The sequence below is a fragment of the Lutzomyia longipalpis genome, chromosome 1 (genome assembly GCF_024334085.1).
Source record: "Lutzomyia longipalpis isolate SR_M1_2022 chromosome 1, ASM2433408v1".
NCBI lineage: Eukaryota > Metazoa > Arthropoda > Insecta > Diptera > Psychodidae > Lutzomyia > Lutzomyia longipalpis.
In genome coordinates this window covers 40225490-40252211 of record NC_074707.1, presented here as the reverse complement: position 1 = coordinate 40252211, position 26722 = coordinate 40225490, and the positions used below count along the sequence as shown (strand labels likewise).

Genomic DNA, 26722 nt, shown 5'->3' with positions numbered 1-26722 from the left:
TTTCCATTTTCTGCATCCACTTTGCACCAATTACGGTTCTCATCACCATGGCTTTTTGACTTGGAGCCATGGTGATGAGAACCGTAATTGGTGCAAAGTGGATGCAGAAAATGGAAATTAATTTGACAAAAATACCCTCAATTATTGATGCCTGAGGAAGGAGAAATAAAGCTCCGAAACGTCGCAAAAATAATAAAAGAGTATTTTCAAAAGGTCAGATCCCGCGTTTTGACTCCCACAACATTTGCAAATTGACCGAATCTCCAACATTGCTATATCTATCAATAAGCTTTTAAATATGTAACTATACACTGTCATTAAAATTTTAGTAAAATGCTACTAAAGTCTTTAGTAATTGAATGTTTACTAAAAATTTTTGTAATTATAACTGGAAATTTTAGTCATTTTGACTAGACTCACTAAACTCTTTAGTTTTCTTCACTAAAGTGTGTTTTTTCGGTTTTTTCTTAGTGTTGATAAATAAAATTTTTAGTTTTACACCCTTAAAATTAAACTTTAGTAGCCAATTTAGTCAAATAATTCGAACGTTGAATACTTCCAGGGCTTTCCTTAATCTCCAGTTTTGCTGCTGAAAACTTTTTTTTTATTGATTGAATTTCATTTTCGTATAAAATGATTTGATTCCGTCAACAAACGTGAATTACGGGGGCAAATGAACTCCAAAAAATGAATTTATTTATTCTGTCCGCATAAAACATTCAACTATTGAAACAATTGATCTTTTTATCACGATTTTTTGGATGTTCTCAGAGAACATTTTTAGTCAGGACGTCTTCTTTGGCCTCTTTTACTTAAATTCTAATTTAGAAAAACAATCAAATTTATTTAAAAACTACCTTTCAGCCTTTGAAATGAAATATTTCACGTATAAATCAACATATGACCCAATGGCCAACAAAGGGTTAAAAAAAAAGATCAAATTTCGCCTTGTCACGTGAAATAGAGATAAGTACACAGAAAATAAAAGTTCGTAGCATTGTTCGTCAAATTTCTTGAAAGGTTCGTAACTCCAATGCTTTTACATAGGAAAATTCACCTCCAGGTTCGTATAATGGGGTTAACCTCCCTGGGAGTGAGACCCCATTTTACGAACATGGAGGTAAATTTTCCCATGTAAAAGCATTGGAGTTACGAACCTTTCACGAAATTTGACGAACAATGCTACGAACTTTTATTTTCTGTGTACGCGGGAACTTGAAAATTGTATGATGAATTCCCAGGAAATAAGATCGCGCACGTCTATTTGGTCGCGATGGTGTCATAAATATGCGCGAAAGTCTGTTCAACGTTTCAATTGGCGGAGACTTATTTCGCAAATATTATCACGAAATCAATTTCAAAACTCACTGCGTGCTATCAGTGTGATTGCCAATACAGCTGCGATATCTTCTCTCTGCAAAAAAAAAAACATTCAGGAAATTCTAGAAGAGGACCTCTTGGGACTCAAAAAGAATCAAAGAAAAAAACGAATTTCTTCACTTTACTGCTTTTTTTTTCATTATAATGACGAATTTATTTACATGGCGATGACTTACACTTAAATCAAAATTGTTAAACTTATCTTTTTTGTGATTTTCTCTCATTTTCTTCTTCTTTAATATTTTCCAAAGGAAAATTTTATTTTTACACTCTTCTATACATAAATCTAAGGGTTTCTTCATCATCATTTTTTATTAACTTTAAACACTAAATTGTTGTTTTCATTGATCATTATGCCTAGAGAACTTCTTAGTAGTTTGTTTTTTTTTTATAATGTAGTAGTTGTTTCTCTTCACTTTTCATTCTATCTTTTTTTTTGTTTATTTAATAGTTATGTGTTTTTATCATTCACTTGTTTTTTTCTCACTATCATTAATAGTTAATTATTCTTGTTTTTTATTAAAAGGTTTTCTAATGTTTAAATTAGTTACTCGACTCTCTTTTTTTTAGTTTGTTTTTTTATGCATTTTCCTATGATGGGAAAAGTTGTTTTCTGCATGAAGAGAGTCAAACAATTTGTTTTTTACATGTTCACAAAAATTTAGTTGATTTTTATCCACATTTTTTTTTAATACCAATTATCTTTCTTTTTTGCTTAAGAATTTATAGAATTTCTTCAGTTTTTGTTTCAATTTCTACAAGTTTTTTTTTTCTTTAAATTTAAACTTCATTTGGTCATAATTGAAGTGATTTGCCAATTTTGTTGATTTTTCTTTTGAATTTTCTTTCAGTTTTCCTTATTGAGAGGTTTTAAATCCGTTAAATTTGAAATGATCTTTGAAGTTTGATTAAAATTTTGTTTTTGGAGGTTATTTTGAAAAATACACTGATGAAACACTGAGGAGAATGTTTCATGTATTAAATGAAACAAAAACACTAAAGTGACGTCATTCTTTGTATTTTGATGTAAAACTGACGAATTTTCTCAACTGATTTCAAATGAAAATGTTAAATCTGTTTAATGATTTCTAAACTTCGTTCTAAATTTTCTACAAGATTATATTTTTGTGTCTTCCCTCAAATAATACCTCCTTTATTTAGCAGATTCACCGATTTTTTCTTCAGGAGAATATTAATTTAATTAATTCATTTATCAAAAAAAAATTAAGTTGAAAAAACGAATTAAATTTAACGAATTTTTTCAATTTAAGAAAATTTCTTTCCCTCTTTCAAAATTCTGAAAGAAAAATTCAAAAATGTTTTTTTTTTAAATTTTGCCTGGAAAAATGAACAAAATTAATGTGAATGCGAGCGCGAAATAGATTATTGGTTGTTTTCACATATCACAGAACATGTATGGCATAATTACTTACTTTATTTTCATTTTATTTTTATTTTTTCAATTCTATTAAAAGGATTCTAAGTTGGTTAAATTTTATTTTATTTTTTAAATGTTTTTTATGTCGGTATTGGTTTGTTTTTCAAATGTCTGATTTGCTGTTAAATTTTTTAGTTTTTTTTCTTCAAAATCAATTGAGTTTGATAGGCCAAAAACAAATTTAAAATTCTGTATTAATTTCTTTATTTTTTGAAAAGTTTTTAAAGATTTTTTTCTCTTCCCATTCTGTGTTAATATTGTCAAAAAAGATTTTTTTTCTTCAATTTTTCTTCTTATTGTTCTTTTAACCAGAAGAGTGTCAAAAGTTTCCTCTCCGTCGCTCACAAAATGTTGGTTCCAAGCAACCAAACATTTTTTATTAATTCTTTTTTTTTTTCAAGATTCTTCAGCATTTCTGCAAAGATTATTATTTTAATTCCTTTTTTTTTACATTTCATTACAATTACTTTATCATTAACTTTATTCATTTATTTTTACTTGTTATTTTTAACGCCTGTAGAGATCATTTAATTCAATAATCTTTCTTATGCAAAATTTAATAAACATTTAGATTTGTTTTTCAGAAAGTTTTTTCTTTCTCTCGCATCACGTTGGACGCTGAAGAAATTCTCTAAATATTTTATTAAATTCATACAAAGAAGAGAAAATCATAAGGGTTTGTTTTTTTCTTTTTATTTCAATTTGTATTCTCACATTTTTTTATTTAAGCATATATTGTTTCATTACTTTTTTTTACTTCATTTATTTGTTTTAACTATAAAATCGTTTTAATTACTATACAAAAAAAGAGAAAGTGTGATAAAAATAAAATAGCAATAGGAAATAATATAGCGCAAAGAAAATAACTAATTTGAAAAGAAAAAATAATGTTTTGCAGTGAAAATTACAAAAAAAAAACTATTTTAATCATTACCTATTGGTGGGATTCACAAAAAAAACAGAAATTGATATTTAGCAAAGTCATTCTCCCATTTTTTCACACTCTCTGAAGCGTTTTAGCACAAAAAAATCCGTGAGTTTTCTCATTTTCTAAGATTCTAAAAAAAATTAAAGAAAACTTTTCACTTTCACACAAATTTCCTTCTTTTTTCTCACTTTTTTTTCTCCAGCAAAAAATCACATTTTAGCAACTTCAAATTGTTTTTATTTTATTTTATTTCTTCATTGTTCTTTGTTCAGAAACAAAAATTCTTTTTCACACAAATTGAAAAATTATGTCTAGATTTTTTTTCCATTTCATAATTCTTTTTTTTTTTAGCAAAATATTCTATTGACTTACAAATTAAATGGTTTTTATTATATTTTCCGCAATTATTTAGTTTTTTAATTGATATTTCTGATTTTTTTTACACTTCTATTGTTTTTTCTTTTAATTCAGAACTGTATCTACGGGGGTCAGGGGGGGGTCACAAGTTTAACTTCCTTTTACACTTATTTGGTATACAAAAAACTCCTTAAATGTAGCAAAAAACTTCTCAACACTTTCTATGCCTATTGATTTTTTTTCTTTTTCATTTTATTATTCTACTTTTCATTGAAAACTTTTACAAATTTCACATGGGATTTTTTTTTACCTTTGATTTCTAATACCTAAATTTTATTTATTTTTTTATCCTTTAACTTTTCTACTATACAAAAAAGCAAGGAGGGGGGTACGGGAGGAATCCTTCCAAAGTTTTCTCTACCCTTCTTTTCAAATTTATTTCAAAAATCCTTCTTTCTCCAAAAATTGGGAATTATTTTTATGCTTATATTTTCTTTTTTTTATTCTTCATATAATGGAACCTTAGACATTTGGAACACTCATTTTTTTTTAATTTAATTTCTTTTAATCACAACAAAAATAATTACTAAATACTTCTTTTTTTCTTCTTCTTTAAGATAATTTCTAATTTCATTAATTAATTTCACATTTAATCCAGGAAATTCATGGAATTAAATTAATTACAGAGGGCGTGAGAAAAAATGCATGGCGGTTACGTTTGAATATTGGAGCTGTCAAAAATTTTGCTATCAAATTAAGAGAATTTATGATATTGTGATTAATTTATGTTGAGAGAGATTTAATTCAAAATCATGTGAAAGGTAATTAAATTCAATTCTTTTAAAACTTCAAATTCAACTAGGAACTGTCAAACATCTGTCACAGTGACATTTCAGAGAACAGAATTTTATTTAAATTGTGAAATCTCAAGAATTTGCCAAATAACTAAAAGCATACGGAAATGATGGAATGACAAGTAAATTACTTTGACAGCTTACAGTGAAGAAAAAATGACAGATGTTTAATTTTGACAGCACTTCCTAACGTGTCAAAATTTTTGTCAAAGTGACAATGTAACAGCTGAAATTAACTGTCAAATAAAATATTTTGACAGCTTTTGGAGAAAGAATAATGACAGAATTCTACTTTTGACAGTATTTATGGATTTGTCAAATATCCTTCTGTCAAAATGACAATTATCTCTCAATCTTGATGGCAATTAAATAGAAAAAAAAAACTTTGAATCAACAAATGTTTTTTTTTAAAGAATCTCAAAGTAAATCTACTAAATTTTCCACCCTCATCATTTTTTCCCACAACCCCTGAAAATTCACACAACGAAAAATAAATAACTTTGTTCAATTTTTTGTGCATATTTTTGTTATCAAATAATATTATTAAACCACCCTCTCTCACGTGAACTAATTAAACTCAATTTCGGAAGTGTTTTTGTTTTGTTTTTCAAAAGGAAGATAAGGAAGTGCAAATTGTTCACCATCTACGAATATTAATTAATTTTCTGACAAATATTATTTTTAGTTTAAAAAAAAAATTGTTGATCCTCACCAAATTTTTTTAGACAGATCGTTGCTGCTGCTGCAGGTGCGAGAGGATCAAATTGTCACTCACAATGGAGATCTTGCCAATTTTATCATCAGCTCCACCACTTAGGGCGATGCTGGCTGATTGTGTGGCTGCGGAAGAGTGGTGCATCACAGAAGACGTCTGCCGTAGATGGTGATGATGGTGTCGATGGTGGAAAGTGTTGAGTTGTTGTGATCCTTGGACAACAATTGCGGAATTTGTGGCACATGCCGTTGTCAGTGTTGAAGATGTCGATGGGAGAAAGAGTGCTGCCTTGGTGTTATCAATCCCATTGTTGTTGCTGATTGTATTGCAATTGTCACACTGTGTGTCAAAAATATCGGCACCATTGCTAAATGTTGATAACGTCGCAAGGGCCGCCCCGCTGATCAACAATTTATTTCAGCTCATCTTCACACGCTTCCGCGGGGGACCAATTGGTGGGACCTGTTGCGTCGCTAGGGCGCGAAATGCCTCGGCAATGAGGTGCGGATGGGTTGTTATCATATTTTTCCACCCCTGCGTCTCCATCACATCAGTTGCATGTCTATTGCCCATACCGGAAGCACATCAAATTCATACAAAAAAAAAGGAGAGAAAACAAACACCGCATTAATTTTCTTTTCAACGCTTTCTCTTGTCGTGCAAAACAACTCCCGTCCAACCCCTCCCAAAAAAAAAGGATGAAAACGCGAGAAATTCACTTGACCACCCGCAGCCCCTTCACACGTCAACCACCCTCTGTCTCAAAATTTATTCTCCACATAAATACCCGGAATTCTCTCTCCATTTGCGGAGGATTTATTGCAATCTTCCGCATATTTTGCATTTCTCCACATCATTGTGCTGCCCCTCGTCCAAATTCAGCCCATTTGGAAGTATTTTGTCCATTTTGCCACACACTGGGAATTCATGCAATGCAATTAAATTCGGAAAAGCCTAATTTATCATTGCACGATGGACACAATGAATGCAAAAGTTCACCGAGCTGGGTACTCCAAACAATTTCCCAACGAATTACGATGCTTTGCAAATTATTTCCGTTCCCTCAGTGTTTTTGTATTGAGAATTATTTAGACAGAAATACGTTGTTGAATAAAAAAAAGATTCAAAAATTTGTGGATTGATAAAATTCTGATTAAATAAAAATTTATTATAAAGACAGTGGTTGAAATTACGTAGATATAGGTAAGTTATGCATTCCCAAGCAGCAGCGTATAACTACAGAAAGTCGTGAAAAATTCACAAAAGAGTCACGCAAATATTATCGAAAATCGAATTTATTATTTGAAAAAAAAAAATTGACATTAAGGGGGGTCTCTTGGGAAATCTGTTAGAATTTACACATTTTTAATGTTGTCATTTTCTTGGACTTTTTTTTAACCTGGTTTATCGATGTTAGTTACATTTGAAGCCTAATTATTGAAGTGTAAGAAAATTACTTTTCGCCATCTTAGGTGCGACGCCATCTTGTGGTTTTCCGACTTTTCCGCAGAACTGCCCTAAAACACAAAGGTAGGTTTTTCTCAGGATCTACTAGATGGATTTTGATGGGGTAAAAAGCAAATGAAAGAGGACATACCAATGCAGATTTTGATGTAGCGGAATTTTGAATTTCCTTTCTGGGGCTGAGAAAAGTGGAAAAATGTGACTTTTTTCAGATATTTTTGACGTTTTTTTCACTTTTCTCAGCCCCAGAACGAAAATTCAAAATTCCGCTACATCAAAATCTGCACGGGTATGTCCTCTTTCATTTGCTTTTTACCCCATCAAAATCCATCCAGTAGATCCTGAGAAAAACCTACCTTTGTGTTTTGAGGAAAATCTCAAGATGGCGTCGCATCTAAGATGGCGGAAAGTGATTTTCTTATTCTTTAATGATAAGTCTTTAAATGTCACCAACACTTGAAAGCCGAGTTTAAGAAAAACCCCAATAAAAATTAAAATATTTAATTTCATCAGCTCTCAAAAGAGACCCCCTTTTTAAAGAGTAGATTCTGATAAAATTTTTCTTTTCTTTTCTAACTACTTAAAAATTGCTGTATGATTTTGACGAATGAGTGTTTTTAAATTGTTCTATTGTCGCTCTAGAAAAGAAAAACAAAGAATTTATTCTTCAGGAAAATAGTCAGAAAGATCTATGAAAAGAATTCCTTAAAAAATACGATTAAAGGTAAAATAAAATGTAAAAATCTTATAAGATTTTTCCCAGAATACCAAAAATCTTATAACTGACGAATTGTAAGAAAAAACGAAAAGATTTTTATCAGAATCTACCCCTAAAGATCAATTTTTCATCCAAAGTATTTTAGGTAAATTACATTAGAGACGTCAATAACGTAAAAAACTAAAAGTAGCGTAACTCTTGTTCTTCTTTTCGTTATTATTTTAAGGTTTTGCAAGACCGTAGTCACTAGTCAGTGAGACAAATTAACTATAAACCTTGTCTAGAAGAATTAATTCTTAGCCAATTTTCTAGAAATATCTCCCAAAAGATACTAAAACTCTTCCTTATAACCGAATTTATTCTTTTTTTGTAAAAATAAAATCATTTAATGTCATTTTTATGTAGGTTCTTAAAGACAACGAAGTTAAAATTCTGAGATATACAAAATACGATACAATGTTCAAATCTTGGTTAAGCCTTAAACTGTTTAAGAATTTTCAATTTGATTCCCTGTTTTTCTTAGTAATTTCAATAGAAATATGAAAAGAATGAAAATATTTTAACAAATTAGTTAATTTAGCTTCTTAAATCGAATTTATCCGTTTTTACATTCCACTCATTCGTTCAAGGTTAAAATTTATCTACTGAAATCTTAGTCGAAATAGAAAAAAAAAAGATTAAGGAAAAACTCATTCAAGAATTTAGATGAATTATCGAACTTTTAGTAAATTAAAATGATTTTATAAAAAAATAAATTCGGGTATCGTCTATCCTGCAAAAACACAACACATTATACGTACGTTTTGATCTTGCAAATTGTTATTTCCTCCATTTTCAATAACCCATCCCTCCAACAAACCGGCCGACTTCTAAAGCTTTCAAAATCAATTTTGAAGAAATAAAATTTTTATTTTCTCTTTTCATTCAAAAATATATTTATTCATATCTTTCAATATTTTCATTCAACTTTTGTTTACAAAATTTTGTTCAAACTTGCTGCCAAACTTTTGTCAAAATCACTTTTCTATTAATTACAATGCAAGTTATATTTTAGTCATTGTGGTAACAGAATTTTTGGTATTGTGCTGCTGCTTGGGAAGCTAGCTCTCTTACAAAAATCTTTAGAATAAGACTAATTTTTGGAATTTTAACTTTCCTTCTCCACCCCTCCCTTCATTCGAATTTCAATCCTTTATTTTCCCGCCAAATTTTTTATCACAAAAAAATGGAAGATGAAGCAAAAAAAAAAACTACTCACGTATTGATGAAATCTATCGTTTGGGCTTTAAGTTGATCAGCACTGTGCAGATCAGCCAAAATGAGGGTATCAGCGGCCGTTTCCACAGACAGATTAACACACAGCGCTTCTTCGCACATCACTTTCAGCTTTTCTAGGGCATACTGTTTCAACAAAAGAGAAAAGAAAAAGGCATTGAGTGTCATCATCGGGCTTTTTTTTCGCCGCTGCTGCTACGCGTCTAGACATGCCAATTAAAATTGATATTTTCCCCCCTTTCTTTCCCTTCCCTGCTTTACCTTATCTGCGGCTGCTAGGAGATCATCAGCCATCTTTTCTAAATTCGGTGCTTTCCCTGTGTAAATGAATCGAAGCATCTCTTTGAGCACTTCATGGTCCACATCTGTAATGGCGACACGATTTTGCTTCCTCTCTTCCATCTCATGCTCGAACATTGCAGCAAAGACAGGACTTCTCGCTGCATTTATCCAACAATTAAATAAATTGAACAAAAAACAAAAGAGATTAAAAGAAAATCAAATAATTTCCAACACCAAAGAAACTTCTAAAAACAAAAAGAAAAGTAAAAGAAACTGACCAGCAAGAATTGCTTTGTGTGTCTGAAATTCTCGTCCTCCAACAGCCAGTGTGACATCACTAAAGCGCTCACTATCAAAAAGATTCCCCAGATCTTCAGACAATTTGCATTCGGGCACTTTGAACTGTGTGATATTACTCTGGCCTGATATATTAACACTATCAGCTACGACGCTAACCTATAAAGATTGAATTGTAGGATGAGAACCCATTAAAAATATTTTTTTCTCTCAAACACTGCAAAAAAGAATTTGCAGTGCAAAAAAAAAATGAAATGAAAATAATTCATACCTCGCAGAATATTGTTAATTTATCTTCTGGCAACAGCCCATTCGCTTCGTCGAGCAGAAAGTCTCGCCTTATGAACTTCTTGAAGCCCCAATCTTTCCCCTGAACAAATCTATACGCTCTTTGTGACTCCATCGCTTTGGTCTCCTCGCGTTTTGCATTTAAAATAGAAAATTTAAATTTGGCTCTAACTTCTGATTTGTTACATGATACTAAGAGAAGGTAAAGGGACAGGTAGTCTTTGCTTTCTTCATCCAGCCCTTTTGGATTGACACGTAAACACCTGGAATGGTGAAGAAAATTAAATAATTAAAAAAAAACATCAAATTAAAATTTGTATAAATAAATTTTAAGATTCAATTAATTTTAAAGTCGTTTTGATAGCGCCAGATCATTGATAAATAGTTGATTGAAATTTTCTTTGAGTACTAGAGATGGGTTGAAAGATGACATTATATCTGGTAAACAATTACAAAATAATTTCTTTAAAAGGTGCTGTTTGTTAATTCTTAGCACCTAATTAAATTAATTAAATTAATTAATTAATTAAGACCTTTTAAGTAATTCTAAAATCTACAAAAAAAAATTCTATGATCATAGAATTTACGTCATTTTTTTACGTCAAATATACAATGAAAAATTACAAATAAATTAATTTAATTAAATTCTCTTTAAAAAATTGTTTCATTTTTAACGATTTTAGCCAATATTCCTGCTTGAATTTGTCATTGAAAACCTACTCAAATGAAAGCTTCTAAAAAGCTTCAAAAATAATCCTTATTAGAACATCGAAAGTTCAAAAAATGACCGCTAGAGGCACTAGAATAAAAAACATTTTTTAAGTGATTATCTCGAAAGCATTATGATAGATTTTCATGAAATTTTTATAGTTTAAGGCTGAGGTCAACTTTTTCCTAAAAATAGTTTAAAATTGAAAATCTATGAATCTGTTCTAAAAATATTGCCCTCTGAAATTGACGATCTCCAAAGGCTCAATATTCTTAAATTTGGTACCATTTTAAAGCCCATTTAATGCCCTTTTAACTAGAATAACTTTCTATAGGTATTTAAGTTCTTATCAGTTTTAAGTAATAGTGGATTGAAATTGAAAAAGGCCCTAAAAGAGGTCCACCCTATTATATTTCTTAAATTGTTGACACAAAAATGTAAACAATTCAATAAAACAATGTCAACACTGTTTTCAGCTATTTTTAGGCAGTTATCAACTTTATTTTAAACAGAAAACATTCTTTAAGCTAAAATTATCCAAAATAACACTTCAAAAATGATAAAAATGTCACTTTTGTGCATTCCAGCTTCATTTTTTTTATTTTTTTTCTTCCAAAAATGCAAATAACCCATGAAAATGTGCTGCAAACACTTTAAAATAAATCTAAACTTCACTGCTATGAAAACAAATCAACCACTTAAGTGCTTTTTCACTTCCAAATTGCTATTTTCAAATTAATTTATGTCAAATAAAATTAATAAAATTTAAATAATAATTTACCACTTGAGTTTGTCGTTAGCACCAGCTGAGAAGGTGGATGATTTTAGTACTTCGCCCATCTCTTCCCGGCAAAAGCTAAAATTGTTTATCGTCCACATGTAGCTAAATTTAACGACTTTCACCTGAAATGAGGAGAGAAACGCCACAGTGTGTTACAGTTGTTGCTCATTTATTTATCAATTTTTTTTTCTTCTTTCGTGTAGGTGATTATCAATACAAAATTATGCATTTTTTGAGTGTAAGAAATGCATTCATATTGAATTTTTAATTTAAAGCCATAACTTTTGAACTCTTCACAATTTACTTCGCACCACAATATTCTCTCATCTCATTATCTTGTATGTTGCATTTATGTTTGATTAAAACTGTTACCCCAATGGGGACTCTAAATGATTTTAAATTACCCAAAAATCTTTAAGGTGGAGAAGGTAAGTCAAGAAAAAAAAGAAGTTCTCAAATGGAATTAAAAGGAAATGCCGATCATCGACCACACACAAAACATCCAAATATCATCAATTATATTTTGTGTCCGATGGGCTACTCTTTAGCATCTTTTTACCAAGCCACGCATTAATTTATTTTATTTGTCCCGCAAGAGCATACATGGTGTGTATGCTGAGTAGTGCGGGGAGGAGGAAAAAAATATGCTTTTTGAAGATGAAAATTGTCAGACTCTTGTTGAATAATTCACAAGAAATTGGTGGTGGTAGGTCTCAAAAAGGCGTCCAGAAAAAAAACGCCAAAACCCAACATATGCGGGGCAATGACTTCCCTGTGTGTGACCACATAGGAAGATGAAATGAAGACTTGGCAGAAAAAAAAATTGCCAACCTTTTGTCTCCATCAGGTTGGTGGTGTGTAAGAAACACCTCACTGTTGCTTTTGCAAAAATTGATAATTAAGGTAAAAGACTATAAATTACATTTAATTTTATTTTATTTCATTTTTTCGGTTAAAGACATTTCAAAAGAAAAAGCCACTTAATATATTTTCCAACTGTTGTGTTAACCAACTGTGTTGGTGCTCATTTTTTTTCTTCATCTCTCCACACAACGTGCAACAATTTCAAAGGTAAAATACTCTTGTGAAGAATTAATGAGTATGGAATAGGGGAGCGGAGGAAACCCACAAAGCAACCCTCCAAGGTGCATTGCTCGTCTTTTTTAACATTTTTTTCTTTACTTTTAATAATAATTTATATTTCCCCCAAAGGCTTGCTTTCTAACATACATAACACACCATGGATTATATATACCATCAATGAAATTTTCTTTCCGTTAAAAATATCTCATCCTCACAAAACACTCTTCTCTTAATGATACACAACATTATACGAATAAAATTTCCTCTCATCTCTCGGATCAGCAATTTTCCACGGAGATGTGAAAATGTTTTATATATCTGGGATTTTGCTGTGTGTGGTGAAAATTCATTGAAAGAGATAGAGAACGAACGAAGTGCATTCTATCGTGTCACTGTCTGCCCCCCTTTTTTGGCCCTCCCTACAGAAACCATCAAGAATTATATACAATACCATCAGAAAATATAGAGAAAAAGGGGGAATGAGAAGGAAAAATCGAAACATACAACAACAAGGGGAGGAAGATCATTGACTTCAACCGCGCGATATGTTAGAAAACTCTTCATTATGACGCTGTGAGAAGCCACATGGGTGTGTACACTTCATTGATGTGACAATGCTCGGGTTGATACTGACGGAAATTTTAATGTTTTGATGATTTAGGATAAATCCTTCCGAATTGCGTCAGCCAAGGGACGGTAGGTCAACCCAAACACATCCTTTCAATTTTAGGGGCTTATTATATTATATTATAGATGTGACAATGCATTAAAATTTTATTTTTTTTATTATGAAAGTTTTGTCCCTTTACTTTAGTACTCATCTCACATATGAAGGGTTCTTGTTTGTTTTTTGGTAATTAACAAAACTTGAGATACTTTGTGTAACAATTCTGAAGAAGAATTTAAACTGAAAGATTGCAGGAAATATATGAAAATTGATTGATTAAGAACAGAAAATTAAGAATAAAGTGAAAAAGATACGAAAAGAGACAGAATAATAAATTATTTAAAGCTCCTGATAGCTCCTAGATAGAAGATAAATGTATAATGAAGCATTTGGAATGTTGAGTACAGATAAAACATCTTCAAATTTTCACTAGATGGCGTTAAAATATTTTTATCATGAAAATCTTTAAAAAAAATTCACTTATTAGGATTTCTTTAAAAAATAATGAAATTCAATTCAAACAAAAATCACTAATCTTGTGCTAGATCCATTAAATAATTGCCTCTTGGTACCATAAAAAAGACAGCGCCACCTCTTGGCAAATGAACTCTTTGATAAATGTCAAGTATTGCGGGAGTACTTAACTTATGACATTTCTTTCCATCCAGAAAGTAATTTTAAATTACAAAATCTCAGAAAAAAAAGACCAAAAGAGTCTCTTCTATATCTTCTTAACCACTTGTCTTTGCTGAAAATGGTTTTTCGTTCGCATAGAGTTTATTAAAATTCATTCTTTGTAACTTTTATGATTCACCTCTTCACTCTGTTTTTTTTTCTTCATAGTTTTATTTGTCTTTTCTCTCTCGCTACGTCAAGTGATTCAACGAAAGCTCCCATATATAAATTGAGAAATTCTTGGTAGTAGAATATGGCAAATGGTAGTGAGAAACTTTGTGGGTTTTTTTGCATTTTTATTTTTACAAAGAAGAACTCTCTGATATTTCCTTATGAGTGTATGCGATGATGTCGAGGAAAAATTCTTCTCAATTCACATTGCAAAAAGTACTTGAAAAGTCTTACGATTGCTACATACATTATATAGTATGTAGTACTTTCGCCAATATTCTCTCAATATTAAAGTAAGCAAAAAACTTTTATTGAATAGTAAGAAAATGTCTTCTTTTGCTTTCTCTCACAGTTTAGTTTGAGAATTTCTTTGTAACTTTTCCAATCAACTTTGATTATAAAATTAGCTTATAAGCTTTATAAATTTTCCATTTGAATTTTCTCTCTTTTGCACACACTATTGAGGAAAAATGTTGCACAATATGGGAAAAGAAAGTTTGTGCAATTGCAGACAAAAATTGTCTTAAAAGCATTTCCTTCTTTCTCCTCCACACACACACACATAATTTTCCCCTTTAACGTTTTGTTGCAAAAGTCTTTCTATATTTTATCAAAAAGTATGGAAAAAAATTGTATATGCCTTTTATATCGAAAAAAAAATTAAAAGAAGAAAATAAACTTCACATACATACAATACTTTCACTTTCCAACATCTCTAATCGCAACAAAAAAACTTTTTCCTTTTTCCTCGCATTTTATAAGAGCTCTTTCACGAAATTGCGATAAAATTTATAAACGCACACACAAAAATTTCCATCCATTTTCACTTAATAAATTCCTTCAGCTAACTTTGAGATTAAGAAAGTCACACCATCGCAGACTTCCTTTCGGCAAAAAAAAAGCAGAGTTTAATTTCACAAAATGCGCAGAAAATGATTCAGATTGAACAATCCGGCATGTTCTCAAGTTACTTTTGTGCTTCATTTATTGGTTGATTTCTTTTTTCAGCAATCGTCTTGTGCACAGTCGGCACAGTCTATTTAGCAAAAAAAAAAGTAAAACACTACGGAGACTATCAAATTGCTTAAGATCTTTTATAAAAAAAAATAAAATAAAATAAAATGTGCTCTCAATAGTACCCAAGCAATTGCCAAATATAGAAATCAATTCCTTCTGTACTCAATTCAACATGATAGTGGAGGTATTTTCTCTCATTATTTTCAACATAAAACATATAATCTATTACCGCGGCGTGTTAGCTTCTATATAACGTGGAAAATACTAAATTCCTAATTCCTTCAGAGCATGATTTAAGTTTACCTGTGTCACACACATGTGAGAGTATCTCAGAGGAGGAATTATCAAATTGTAAATCATCTACAACACACCACATATAGACTAACTAAAAGAGAAGAAGTAAGTTCCAAGACAAAAGATTAATTCCATCAATTAATCTCTCACCGTACAATGTACAAAGTGCTCGTTATTTTCCATTAAACTCATTTTCTTCCCAGTTTTAGTAAGTATACATATTATAGATTCTCTTTCTCGCGCACTAAACCCCCGTGTAAATCACCGCACATGCAGAGTACGCTGGAGATAGAGCCCAAAAATGGAAAGGTTTCACTCTTTCACTTTAATTTTCATTCCACCTTTTTTTTTAGATTATGTGCGTTTCATTTTAATTTATGAATAAATGTTGTTTTTTAGTAAAGTTGGAGGAAACAAATGAAGGAAAAAAAATTAACCAGCAAAGTGATTGTGTGTGGTGCTTTAAGAGTAATGTAAAGTGAAATTGGCGCATTTTGCAGCATACCACGTCTTATCGTGCAACAATCTCTTACTTCTGTTCACAATTTATTAGTCACAATTGAATTGCAACTCCCATTTTGCATTTTCGAAATTGCTCTCAATTGATATTGCGAAAAATTTCTCCATCACCGCATGATTAGTTGACGACATAATTTTCTTATTTGTAGTTATATGTTTTTGTTTTTTAAAATTAAAATACCTGTGATTGAATTTAACGTGAAGAGTTTAACACGCAAAACTGATAAGAGAAGTCAATTAAAAATAAAGCAATTAGTAAAAGAAAAAAAAAAGCCTAAAGTTTTCGATTGAAAACTTTTAACCTTAAGGAGGAAATCTTCTAATTATTCATTTAATTGATAGGCGTTATTTTTTATTTATTTTGCCACTTTCAATTCTTTAAAATTCTTTTCATTTTCATTTATTTAAAACTCTTGAAACATTTATTTCTTAAGAAGAATCACTGACTCATAATATTTATGAATAATGTCCTTTATTTTTCGAATATCTTAATGACTTTTTATCACTTCTAAAGTATTTTACACACGGATGTTAATAATTCAAGTTCAAAGAGCGCAAGAAAGAACGAAAAAAAAAGATAAAGCTGGAGAGTAACTCCTTATCAACAAAACTGAGGTCAACAATCAGATCTAATCTCAAAAAGTATACAATGTACATAACAACTGCGTGAACAGTGCCAAAATACGGAAATAACGTGGTGAATTTGTTATTTATGTAGAAGGTGAGGTGGATCATTGAGATTAAAACCTAAAATCATTATTTGGAAGTTTTTTCCGATTAAAATCTAAAAGGGAAATTCATTTTTTGATTTATTAAAGATTTTTTTTTCTTGATCGGATTTTACTAAACCTGATATGAATTTCAATGAAATTAAACTTACTCGGGTTGATACTGACGGAAATTTTAATGTTTTGATGATTTAGGATAAATCCTTCCGAATTGCGTCAGCCAAGGGACGGTAGGTCAACCCAAACACATCCTTTCAATTTTAGGGGCCAGAGCTTTCGACGCTACTGTGCGTCTTCCTCAGTGGTCAATTGTGTCTTTGTTTGGGAATCGTCAAACGTCTGAAATGAGTGATCTTGCTGATTTTCATGTAGGGGGATTCTCTCTACAGTGAAGGAGAATCAAAGAAAAAAGAGAATCCCCCTACATGAAAATCAGCAAGATCACTCATTTCAGACGTTTGACGATTCCCAAACAAAGACACAATTGACCACTGAGGAAGACGCACAGTAGCGTCGAAAGCTCTGGCCCCTAAAATTGAAAGGATGTGTTTGGGTTGACCTACCGTCCCTTGGCTGACGCAATTCGGAAGGATTTATCCTAAATCATCAAAACAAGAAATTAAACTTAATTTATTTATAGATTTATTTGACTTTTTCAAAACCCTTAAGCAATAAAACTAAAAGAGTTAGTTAAGAGAGTAAAATCTCTATATAGTCCATTAATCTTTTAAATATAACTGTCAAAACCATTCCGAAAACTAAAACTCCCTTCTGCAATGACATTTCTATTATATTCGTTACCAAATCATCATGTTAAATTTGGGAAAAACCTATTACATCACATACTTTAGATATAAATTGTATATTACTCTATTCCCCCGTATGTTTATAGAGTGAGTTTCCCATCGGATTTTGAAACAAAAAGCGGTGATTTTCACTTCTCAAGTCATTAAAAATAATTTATACTTTTGGACCAACTGACAGGCCGTATTGGGAAAGAAAGAAGGGAAAAGTCAAAAACTGAAACTCATTGGAATGTTTCGGGGTTTTACTCGATTTTTTTTTCTCCTTATTTTTATTTAAAAATTTCAGACCAAAGCCATTCCCCTTCAAATGGAAACTCATCGAATTAAATATCCATCGCGGCTTGTCTTCCATTTCTTTTCATTTTTTTTTCTTTATTATTTTCTTTAAATAACTTAACACATGTATAAGAAGTCTACTTATTGTGGATTCTCAATCAATTTGATCTTCTTTTTTTTCTCACTCACTTTGAGAAAATTCTTTCCAATTACAAAACTTAAGAAGAGGCTGAAGATTAACAACAAAAAGAAGAAGACGAAAAAAAGAGAAGTTCCAATGTAAAGCAAAGTGCTGGAAGTTAAATTGAAAAGTTATTTTCGATAAACATAATAAGATGAACAAGACAGACATGTGAGATACAAAATAAAGAGCACGCATTGAAATTCAAACATTACAAGAGGAGGAATAGTATGTATATAAACTTATACGCTATCTATCTAAAATATCCAACTAATGCTATATATGTGATATACATAAATATATATAAAGTGTGTGGAGACACACAATTGAATGCCCGGCCTTGATTCTCCTCATCTCTCCTTCTTCTTGTCCCCCATCCCATACAGACACTCTATGCTTTTGTATTATGAAGTGGAGAATGAACTTCTAATGCGAGTTCATGCCACTTGGGAGATTCTTTCGAGTTCAATTTTCATATTAGAATTAACTTCATGACTCTCTCTCTCTCTCTCTCTTGTTCTCTTTGGTCTCACCATAAAACAACATTATACAACATATTCCACATGGTCGCCTTCCTTCTCTTCACCACTTCCACACACAAGTACTTTGCCATTGAAAGTCTTATGTGAACGAGCACGTGAATGATGGTTGAAAAAAAAAAACAGTCCAAGTACAAGAACTTCTCTCTTCTTTGACTCTCTGGTTGAACTATGAGGGACAAGAGGAAAACTCATGTGGGCTCTGCACCATATACAATTCTCACAGGTTTTTCCTCACAAGACTCACCGCCACAACATGCAAAGTTGAGGAAGAACAAGTACAGTGAACCATCTCTTTTACCATTGTATATTATGAGGTTTTATACAATCTTCAAGTTCACTGTCGGCTTCGGAGATTTACTTCACAATTTACAAAGTACATCATACAGTAGAGCCCATAAGAAATTAATGAGAAGTCCGAGAAGTCCATCGAGGAGTGAAGATTGTCTATTGAGGTAACTTCTCTCAAGGGAATAAGTTTGAGTTAAAACGCAAAATTATCTTTAATTACCATGCAATTTGCTTCCTTGCGGAAATTCATGTCTTTATGTCGGGGAATGAGATTGATTTTGGTGGAAAAAATGAAGATTATTAAAACTATTTGAAAAAGATTTCTTGGCTAACAAATAAAATGTGAATTTGAAATTAATAATGCGTGGAAAAAAATCAAACAGAACTGGGATTTGAACCCAAGTAATCTCAAGACTTAAACAATCACCTTACCAATTACACCAAAAAATCCTTATCGTATCAGTACATCAAATATAAATAAAAATTACGAAACGTTCAACAAAAATTACGAGAATCAGAATTAAATTAAAAATTCCCACAATGAATCTTCCAGCATGCTCTTGAGACAAAACTCTTCTTCTTATTTATCTTCAAAGTGCAGCCCTAATATCAACAATGTCCTCAGTTTAACTCTTGTGGAAAAAAAAGTCATTCATTTGTTGACTCCTCTCAGTTGGAATATTTTTTTTGTCTTAATGCTCATGTGGTTTTTCTCCTTCGCTGCTCAAAGGTTGATTTAGTTGTTGAAGACCTTCTACATTTAACCAACATCGGAGGACACCGCGATGTTGAATGTTTTCCTTGGGACTCTCTCACAGTGTAGCCTCTCTCTCTTTCCTTCCTTTCGCATCATCTACACGCTCCTTAAGCCTCAATCACATCACTATGTTTGAAGGTTTCTTCTTATGTGGAAAAAAGGAACATTTAAATCCCCCTCATACCCCTTCATGCAGCTTCAACAAAAGAAACATCATAAAAGAAGAAGCGAGTAAATCTCAATGAGTGGACATTGTAATTGCAAAGAGAAATATACATCCTAAACAATTCCGAAGAAGATTGTCATATAAATTCATTTCTTTTCCTTCATACTTTCTCACTCTGCCTCCTCGTGCATATTGTAACACAACAAACGTCGGATAAAAAGAAAAAAAAAGGTGAGATCACGTCATGTTTGAGTGGGAAAATGGGCAAAATTAAATGAGTCCCCATTGCGATAAAGCACATTTTACATCCTCCTACCCCCTGCCAACGTATATATACGCATTTGCAGCACCACTAATAATCCACAATAAAATGTGGATTTGTTTGCAAGGAGGCGACATCAGTGGTGGACAAAGTTCAACATGGGACAAATTCAAGGTAAACACCGTGAGCCATTGAAAGAACATAGCAGCTAAATAAAAAAAAAAGAAGAAACAGACACCACCGCACCACCTAAATGATAGCATTTGCCTTTTAGCACCCATCATCATCGTCATCGTCTTCATCTCTCCTCCACCCAATATTGAGATGGTAATCGAGTCTGTCTCTCTTGCTTCTTTTTATCGTCTTACTGTTTTGCTTTTATTTTTTTTTCTTCTTCTTTGCAAAATAAAATATGTATCTGAAGACGCGACTCAAAAATCTTTCTTTTTTTTTGACTTCTTTCTTGCTAACGATGGGTGTGAAGGCGATTTCTTTGACTCATGTTTAACACCATAAGAAAAATTCTCTATCGCGCGGAGATTCTTAATTCAAAAGATTGTTTTTATCACACTGTTTTATAGCACTCCCAGTTCGGCAATTTCTTTTGGTCTTCTTGAGCCTTTAGGATTGCTTTTTCATCTATGTTACTACTTCTTTAGTTTAAAAAATGCTTAGAAAGTTAATAGAATTTTTTTCTAACATCCAAATTCAACTTTGTCACTTAGACGTGTTGATTAGACTTATTAGACCTTTCTGACGCATTTTTTTAAAATTAAATAACTTTATTATCATTTTATGAACTAGAACATATTAATCTTGATTTAAAATCTATTCTACAGATTATTTTATTACTGTTCGTATCATCAAAGACAAGTAATCTATATCTCCTTGACATTGGTAATATTTGACAGTTGTGGGTTTTGACAGCTGTCAAACTGACAGAAGTCTATAAAATGACACGTGTCAAAAAATATTCCATTGAGAAGCCAATGAATTTCTTTTGAAAGCCCATCTCACATGCCGTGTGGTCAATGATCTCAAAAATCTGATTTCATTCTCATCTTCCTCCTCTTCACAAAAAAAAACGTACAATGAACAAATCTCTCCAAAGAAAAAAAAAACGTCACCATCGGACAGTAACCAAAAGAGAATAACCAATTTTACCGCGTCGTGAAGATTTAGTATTTAAATAAACCCACCAGACATACAAAATAGTGTGTTAGAAATATTTTCATTAATTTTAGATAAAATTACCATTACAATTGCATAATTATCATCACTTTAACATATCACAAACTTTATGTGAGAGGTGGATGAAAAGCCAAGATAGACATGATGGAAAAATGAAATAGAGAGTGAAATATGAAGTGAGATATTTTTTTTTTCTTCATCTTCATCTCCGGAGAAAAGAGACAGATGCAATATAGCGCCGTTCAGGAATTCCCTTCTCTTTTCCATGAAAAAAAAAAAGAAAAAATATAATATGGGAACGATGACTTCTCCATACATATAGCATTGCCTTTTTTGAAACGGGAGTCACTGCCAATGGCCTCTCACAGTTTTGTGGAGAAGTTTATCGTATTTAAAGTGTATAAATGGAAGTACATTGTCCTCTACATTATGAGATATACCTCCTTCTCTTTGCCTTTGCGTTTCGTTGGGTCTTCCGCATGCCCCCTTTCATTAAAATGCCTCACTTCTTTCGCCAAGAAAGAAAGAGAGATTCGTCAAGAATTAGCAATTTCAATGGATAAATTAAAATTACATAAATGACTCATTATTATGACAAGAGAATTTTATGAAAATTATTTTAGTCAACTTTTCAAAATAATTTCTTAAAAAGAAGGAAGAACAAAGATATCAATTTGAATTTTGAAAAAGATTTCCCGAAGATACCCGAAGGCAAAATTGACAGGTGACAGTTACTAATGTCAAAAATTTGACAGGATCTCGAAAATTGACAGGACCTCGAAATTTGACAGGACTTTGAAACTAACTGACCAGTTTTCAATAAAAGAATTAATTTTTAATTTTTATCAAAGTATTTTTACACTCCCTTCCCCCAAAATAAACTCAGGCAATGCTATCTGCTACAATCGACATATAGGATTTTACACAGGTAGGTATTAAATAAAATACAACCTGAATGCAAATTGTGAGTACCTATTACCTCAAGAACAACGGCAGAAAAAAAAACTGATTTAAACACTTCCTTTAAGAACCACCGAATTGTACTTTATGCTACACAACTTTCATTAATTTCTCATGCTGGCGAATGTATACGGGGTTTTGTGGTGTGTTGTGTCGTGGTTCAATGCTCATTTCGGGTCATTGTCCGCGACAGGGAAAGAAATTGCCACAGAATGGGTGTGCAAAAGAGATGATACCACCAAAGAATACATAACATGGGTGAGAGACAATTTATATACAAACATATGTGATGTAGAAAATTCTATAATAAAATAAAATATAATGACGAGACTGTGACCACGGCGGTGCATCCACTCATGTGCACGTAAAATAAGGAGGAAAAAAAAACACAGGCAAAATGGGCAGGGAAGGAGCGACACAACGAGAAATGCATTTGAAAATCCCGGTTATGTTGGAAGATATATCGCACATGGGACGTCCAATTCCCACCGCACACACACCCTTTTTCCCGGATCATTCGCACACAACAGGCCATGTGCAGAAAAAGCGCTCTTTGAAACTTTAGAGAGATGGATACCCGAAGAAGACCAAAGATTATGGACATTTGAGTGTTCTTGGTCATGTTCAACCTCTGATGGTTCATCTCTCATCTCACTATAGCAAACTACAAAACATCCGCGATCATTTGCCGCTCTGTGATCTTCTCTTTACAAGATAACAAGAAAAAAAAAACGAAAGAATTCTAAATGGATTCTCACACTTAGCATCTTGTGTTCAATTGTATTTTTCATTCATAAATGACCTCATAAAAAGAGACGAAGAGTACACACAAAAAAAACACACGCAAAGTGATATTGAACTGCCCAGCAACACATATTCAAATCTTACACGTGGTTTATTCTACACACAATATAATATATTAAACCACAAATGATGAAATTTGACTCTCATCCTAAAGAATTTTCTCATCATCCCATCAAATTATTGCCAGCACGACGCTAAAGAGGAAGGTTGGAAGATCAACAAATCATTTGAATTGAGAGTAGTATGGGAACTATAGCTTTGAGGTGATTCATTAACCCGTCAAAGAGAGAAAAAAGAATCAAGAGAATTTCTTGAGGAAATGTGTGGCAATATATCGGAAATGATGATTCAAGCTTTCGATGAAATTTACCAAAGTTTTGAAAATTGTTCTATTGCAATGTATGTAGTAGAAAGTCGAAAATTATTGAAAAAGAAAATTGTAGCCTAATGTAGGAAAAAAGCTTTGAATACTTTGAAACTTTGCTAAAGAACTTTTTAAAGGGTTATATTAAATTAAATTACAAAAAGTTGTATTGAAATTTTTCATCAAATTTTTAAAATTTTTTTCAAAACAATTTGAAACAATTTAATTTTTCCAATACAAAAAAGAAATTCAGAAAAATTCTAAGATCAAATCAATGAAACTTTTAATACATTTCAGGTAACTTAAAACCCCTTTGCCTAATACCAAAAAAATCCCATATTTCAGGCTCAAATAAAATGCCATAAAATTCACAAAGATTAACCTGAGGCAGTCTTTCCAAAATCTTGATTGATTCTCCCCCGTTCTTTGTGACAAAGAAAATAGTTAAACAACCGAAAATTGAGCAAGATTCTAAGAAACTTCACATAGGATTAAGTGATTCAGCAGAAAATTTATCACACAAACATTGCAATAAGCAGCATAAAAACATTCCTCACTGCTGAACTGAGGACAAAGGAGTTCCTTTCCATTATTTTCTTACTGGTGTACAAAACGAGAGACGATACAGATAATCCGTTGGGCCATAAAAGAGGCAAAAAGATTAAAAGAAATGGAATAAGAAAATTGAGATGCTTCTGGTGCGAACTTTGGCACCCCATAATCATAATTCTTCAATGCTGAATTCACCTCAATTTTTCTGATAAATATTGTGAAGAGTTTTTATGGCTTTTTTTATTTAAACATTCTTTAAAGAGAAAGATTTAAAAATAAATATAAAAAAAAACATACCTGAGTGTAGCACCAATTTTCAGCAACTGGTGTATTCACTTCCGGTAACGGTGGTGACGGTACTCTACTAACCGCCATTGTACTACTGCTACTGCTACTGGAAGAGTGGAGGTTGGATGTAACTCTAGCAGTCTGACCTGCCGGACAGTCACTCACGACCGGCAACCTGCAATGAGAGAGAGAGCGAAACCCAAAATTAATTACACCCAAGAAAGTCTCATTATCTATTGGAGATTTTGCAAAAGGCATCCAAACATAAATTACACATAAAGTGAAAGAAAGAAAACTTTTCTCAGACGAGCTTTAAGAGAGTGAAGAGATGAGAAAAATTGCCTATTAGCCAGTCTCTTTGCTAATTTTTGTATTTTTCACTACACTTTCCTTTGCAATGAGATTTCTTTCACTAAAGTTGTACACTGAGGGTTATAATTCAATAATGTGAAGTGATTTCATTGATTTTGTTATTGATTTTCTTATTTGTTTTACAAAAACTAATGTGTTTGATCTTAAAAAATGATTTTAACTCTTAATTTTTTTTTAGAATTCCTATTTCAAGAGCCTATAAACGGCTTTTATTTCGTTAAGATTGCTATATATTCTACTATATATTGCTGACAGTTATATACATTATACGATGATAGATTAAGAAAAATGATCAATTTGCAAATTTTCTTTTCCGTTTTTCGATTTTTTGAATGAAAGATCATCTAACTCATCTAACTATCAATATAATAGCTCTATTAGATAGTAAAGATTTATTAAAATTTATTCAATAAAATGTCAATTTATTACGAAAAGAAATATTTCAAGACTACAAAAGGTGAGTACTCGTGTACTTTTCCAAAAGATCAAGCCTTCTATTCTTCATGAATCACAATATACCTAGTAGGATTGTAAGTACGTTAGACCTCTTTTATCATCTTCTTTTGTTACTTTGCTGCGTCCCACGCACGAACTACTGGTATTTGTGATTATGTCATTGAGTTTGAGAATAAGAGAGTTAGGAGTGAGAGAAAGAAAATCTAGAAAGAAAGCCATTAAATTGATGATATTGCTGCAATAGCTTCAATTGTTGAGTATATATATAGTAATAAAAAAAATTTAATGACTTCATTCCTGTACGTCAACCGTCATGTGTCACACATTCATCATACAATGAGCACCTATTTATCTACCAAGAAGCCCCCAATAAATAGCAATTATTCACATATGTATATCTCATGAATACCTCTCATTTAGCCTATGCTCCCAATCCTTCATTTTTTTATTATTATTTCAAAAACTATTGAAGAAGAAAAAAAAACTGCAACCATTCATCACCACTTTCAATGTACAAATATTTTTGCATCAATAAAGCATCTGCTCATTGGTGTCTCTTTTATTCTTTATCTTCTCTTTTTGGCTTCACCTTCTTCTTTTTCCTTTCATATCCACGAAAATTGAGTATTATATTTAAGATGCCACGACAAAGACCCATAAGTGTGGGTAAAAAAAAAGGTTATATAGCATTCAATGTCTTTTTTAAAAAAAAATGGCACACATTTTTTCTTCTTGTCCACTCACACAAAATTGCTCTTTATTGAATTTTTTTCTGGTTGGAGTATTATATGGCGAAAAAGGAACCAAAATGTGAGATAATCAGATGGGTGATGAAAAAGTTTTCTTTATAACGTTAAAAGGGAAAAATGAGGACGATCATTTAGGGCACGCACCCTCCTTGATCACCACCTGCTTCACCTTTTTTTTTCGATTCTCTTCTTCTTTCACCTCTCAACTCAACTAAACATCACCCAGACCCCGTCTGTTTCTTTCACTCATAGTTACCTACATTTTTGTACACATAAAAATGAAAAAGGATCCCGCACACGAAGTGGAAAGTTTTTTTTTTCGGTGGTGGTAAAGTAGAGAGACATAAGAGATTAGAAAACACATTGTTATCCTTAATTGTGACCGCATTCGTGCTATGTTCGTCCTTACATTTTCACTCAAAGCCGCACAATTTTCTTCACTACCTACATTTTATGTAGGTATATTATATAGATTACCTGTTGGCACAATTCCACAGCAAACACACACACTCCAATGAACGAAAACCCCTTCGAGCAACCATACTGAACGCCAATATAACCCAATGGTCAAATACTATTTGAGCAAAGCATTTTCCAACAACGCGTTTTGCGAAAATTCAGCTCCAAACTCTCCCTCACTCACTCCCACATTAATCATCAATTTCGCTTGTCTCACTTACTCGCAGCCGATATGCCCGCGCGACGTACATATTTCACATTAATATATATATGGCTCTAAAAAACCACCAGGAATCAAGTATAAAGTACATATATATGAACTCTATGGGGCAGTGGCTTCACACCACAAAACATACTGAAAAGATGGCCAAGTGCGACATACCCCAGAGAGAGTGAGTGAGAGGCACGATAGGAGGAAAAAAAAAGTCACACAATCGATTAGAATTGTCCTTCAAATGCCAAAATTACACCAAACCAAGGTTACCCCCGCGCCTCAAATAACGATAACACGACATTTTCGTTAATTATTCCCCATCCACATATTTTTTTTTCTACTTCTCTTCTGTTCCTTCGCACACATTCTCTCCCGCTCTCTTCCTTATCACCGCG

General features: G+C 32.0%; 2 protein-coding genes across 6 annotated transcripts in view; one reads left to right on the top strand and one right to left on the bottom strand.

Moving 5' to 3' along the window:
* Positions 1-26722, top strand: part of LOC129787307 (DNA-binding protein RFX2) — an 865065-nt gene that overhangs the window by 183578 nt on the left and 654765 nt on the right. The window lies entirely within an intron of this gene.
* LOC129787338 (protein roadkill) overlaps positions 1492-26722 on the bottom strand; it is a 137330-nt gene continuing 112099 nt past the window's right edge. For 3 of the 4 annotated variants that reach the window (XM_055822874.1, XM_055822875.1, XM_055822873.1), the window contains 7 exons: positions 24087-24252; positions 11487-11608; positions 9980-10259; positions 9690-9867; positions 9391-9569; positions 9113-9255; positions 1492-6234 (listed from right to left, as the gene is read on the bottom strand). In XM_055822874.1, the coding sequence (XP_055678849.1) occupies positions 6090-6234; positions 9113-9255; positions 9391-9569; positions 9690-9867; positions 9980-10259; positions 11487-11608; positions 24087-24164 (1125 nt within the window). In that variant the 5' untranslated portion in view covers positions 24165-24252 and the 3' untranslated portion in view covers positions 1492-6089. Of the gene's footprint in view, positions 6235-9112; positions 9256-9390; positions 9570-9689; positions 9868-9979; positions 10260-11486; positions 11609-24086; positions 24253-26131; positions 26302-26722 lie in introns of those variants that run through there. The other variant, XM_055822872.1, reaches the window with a different exon arrangement.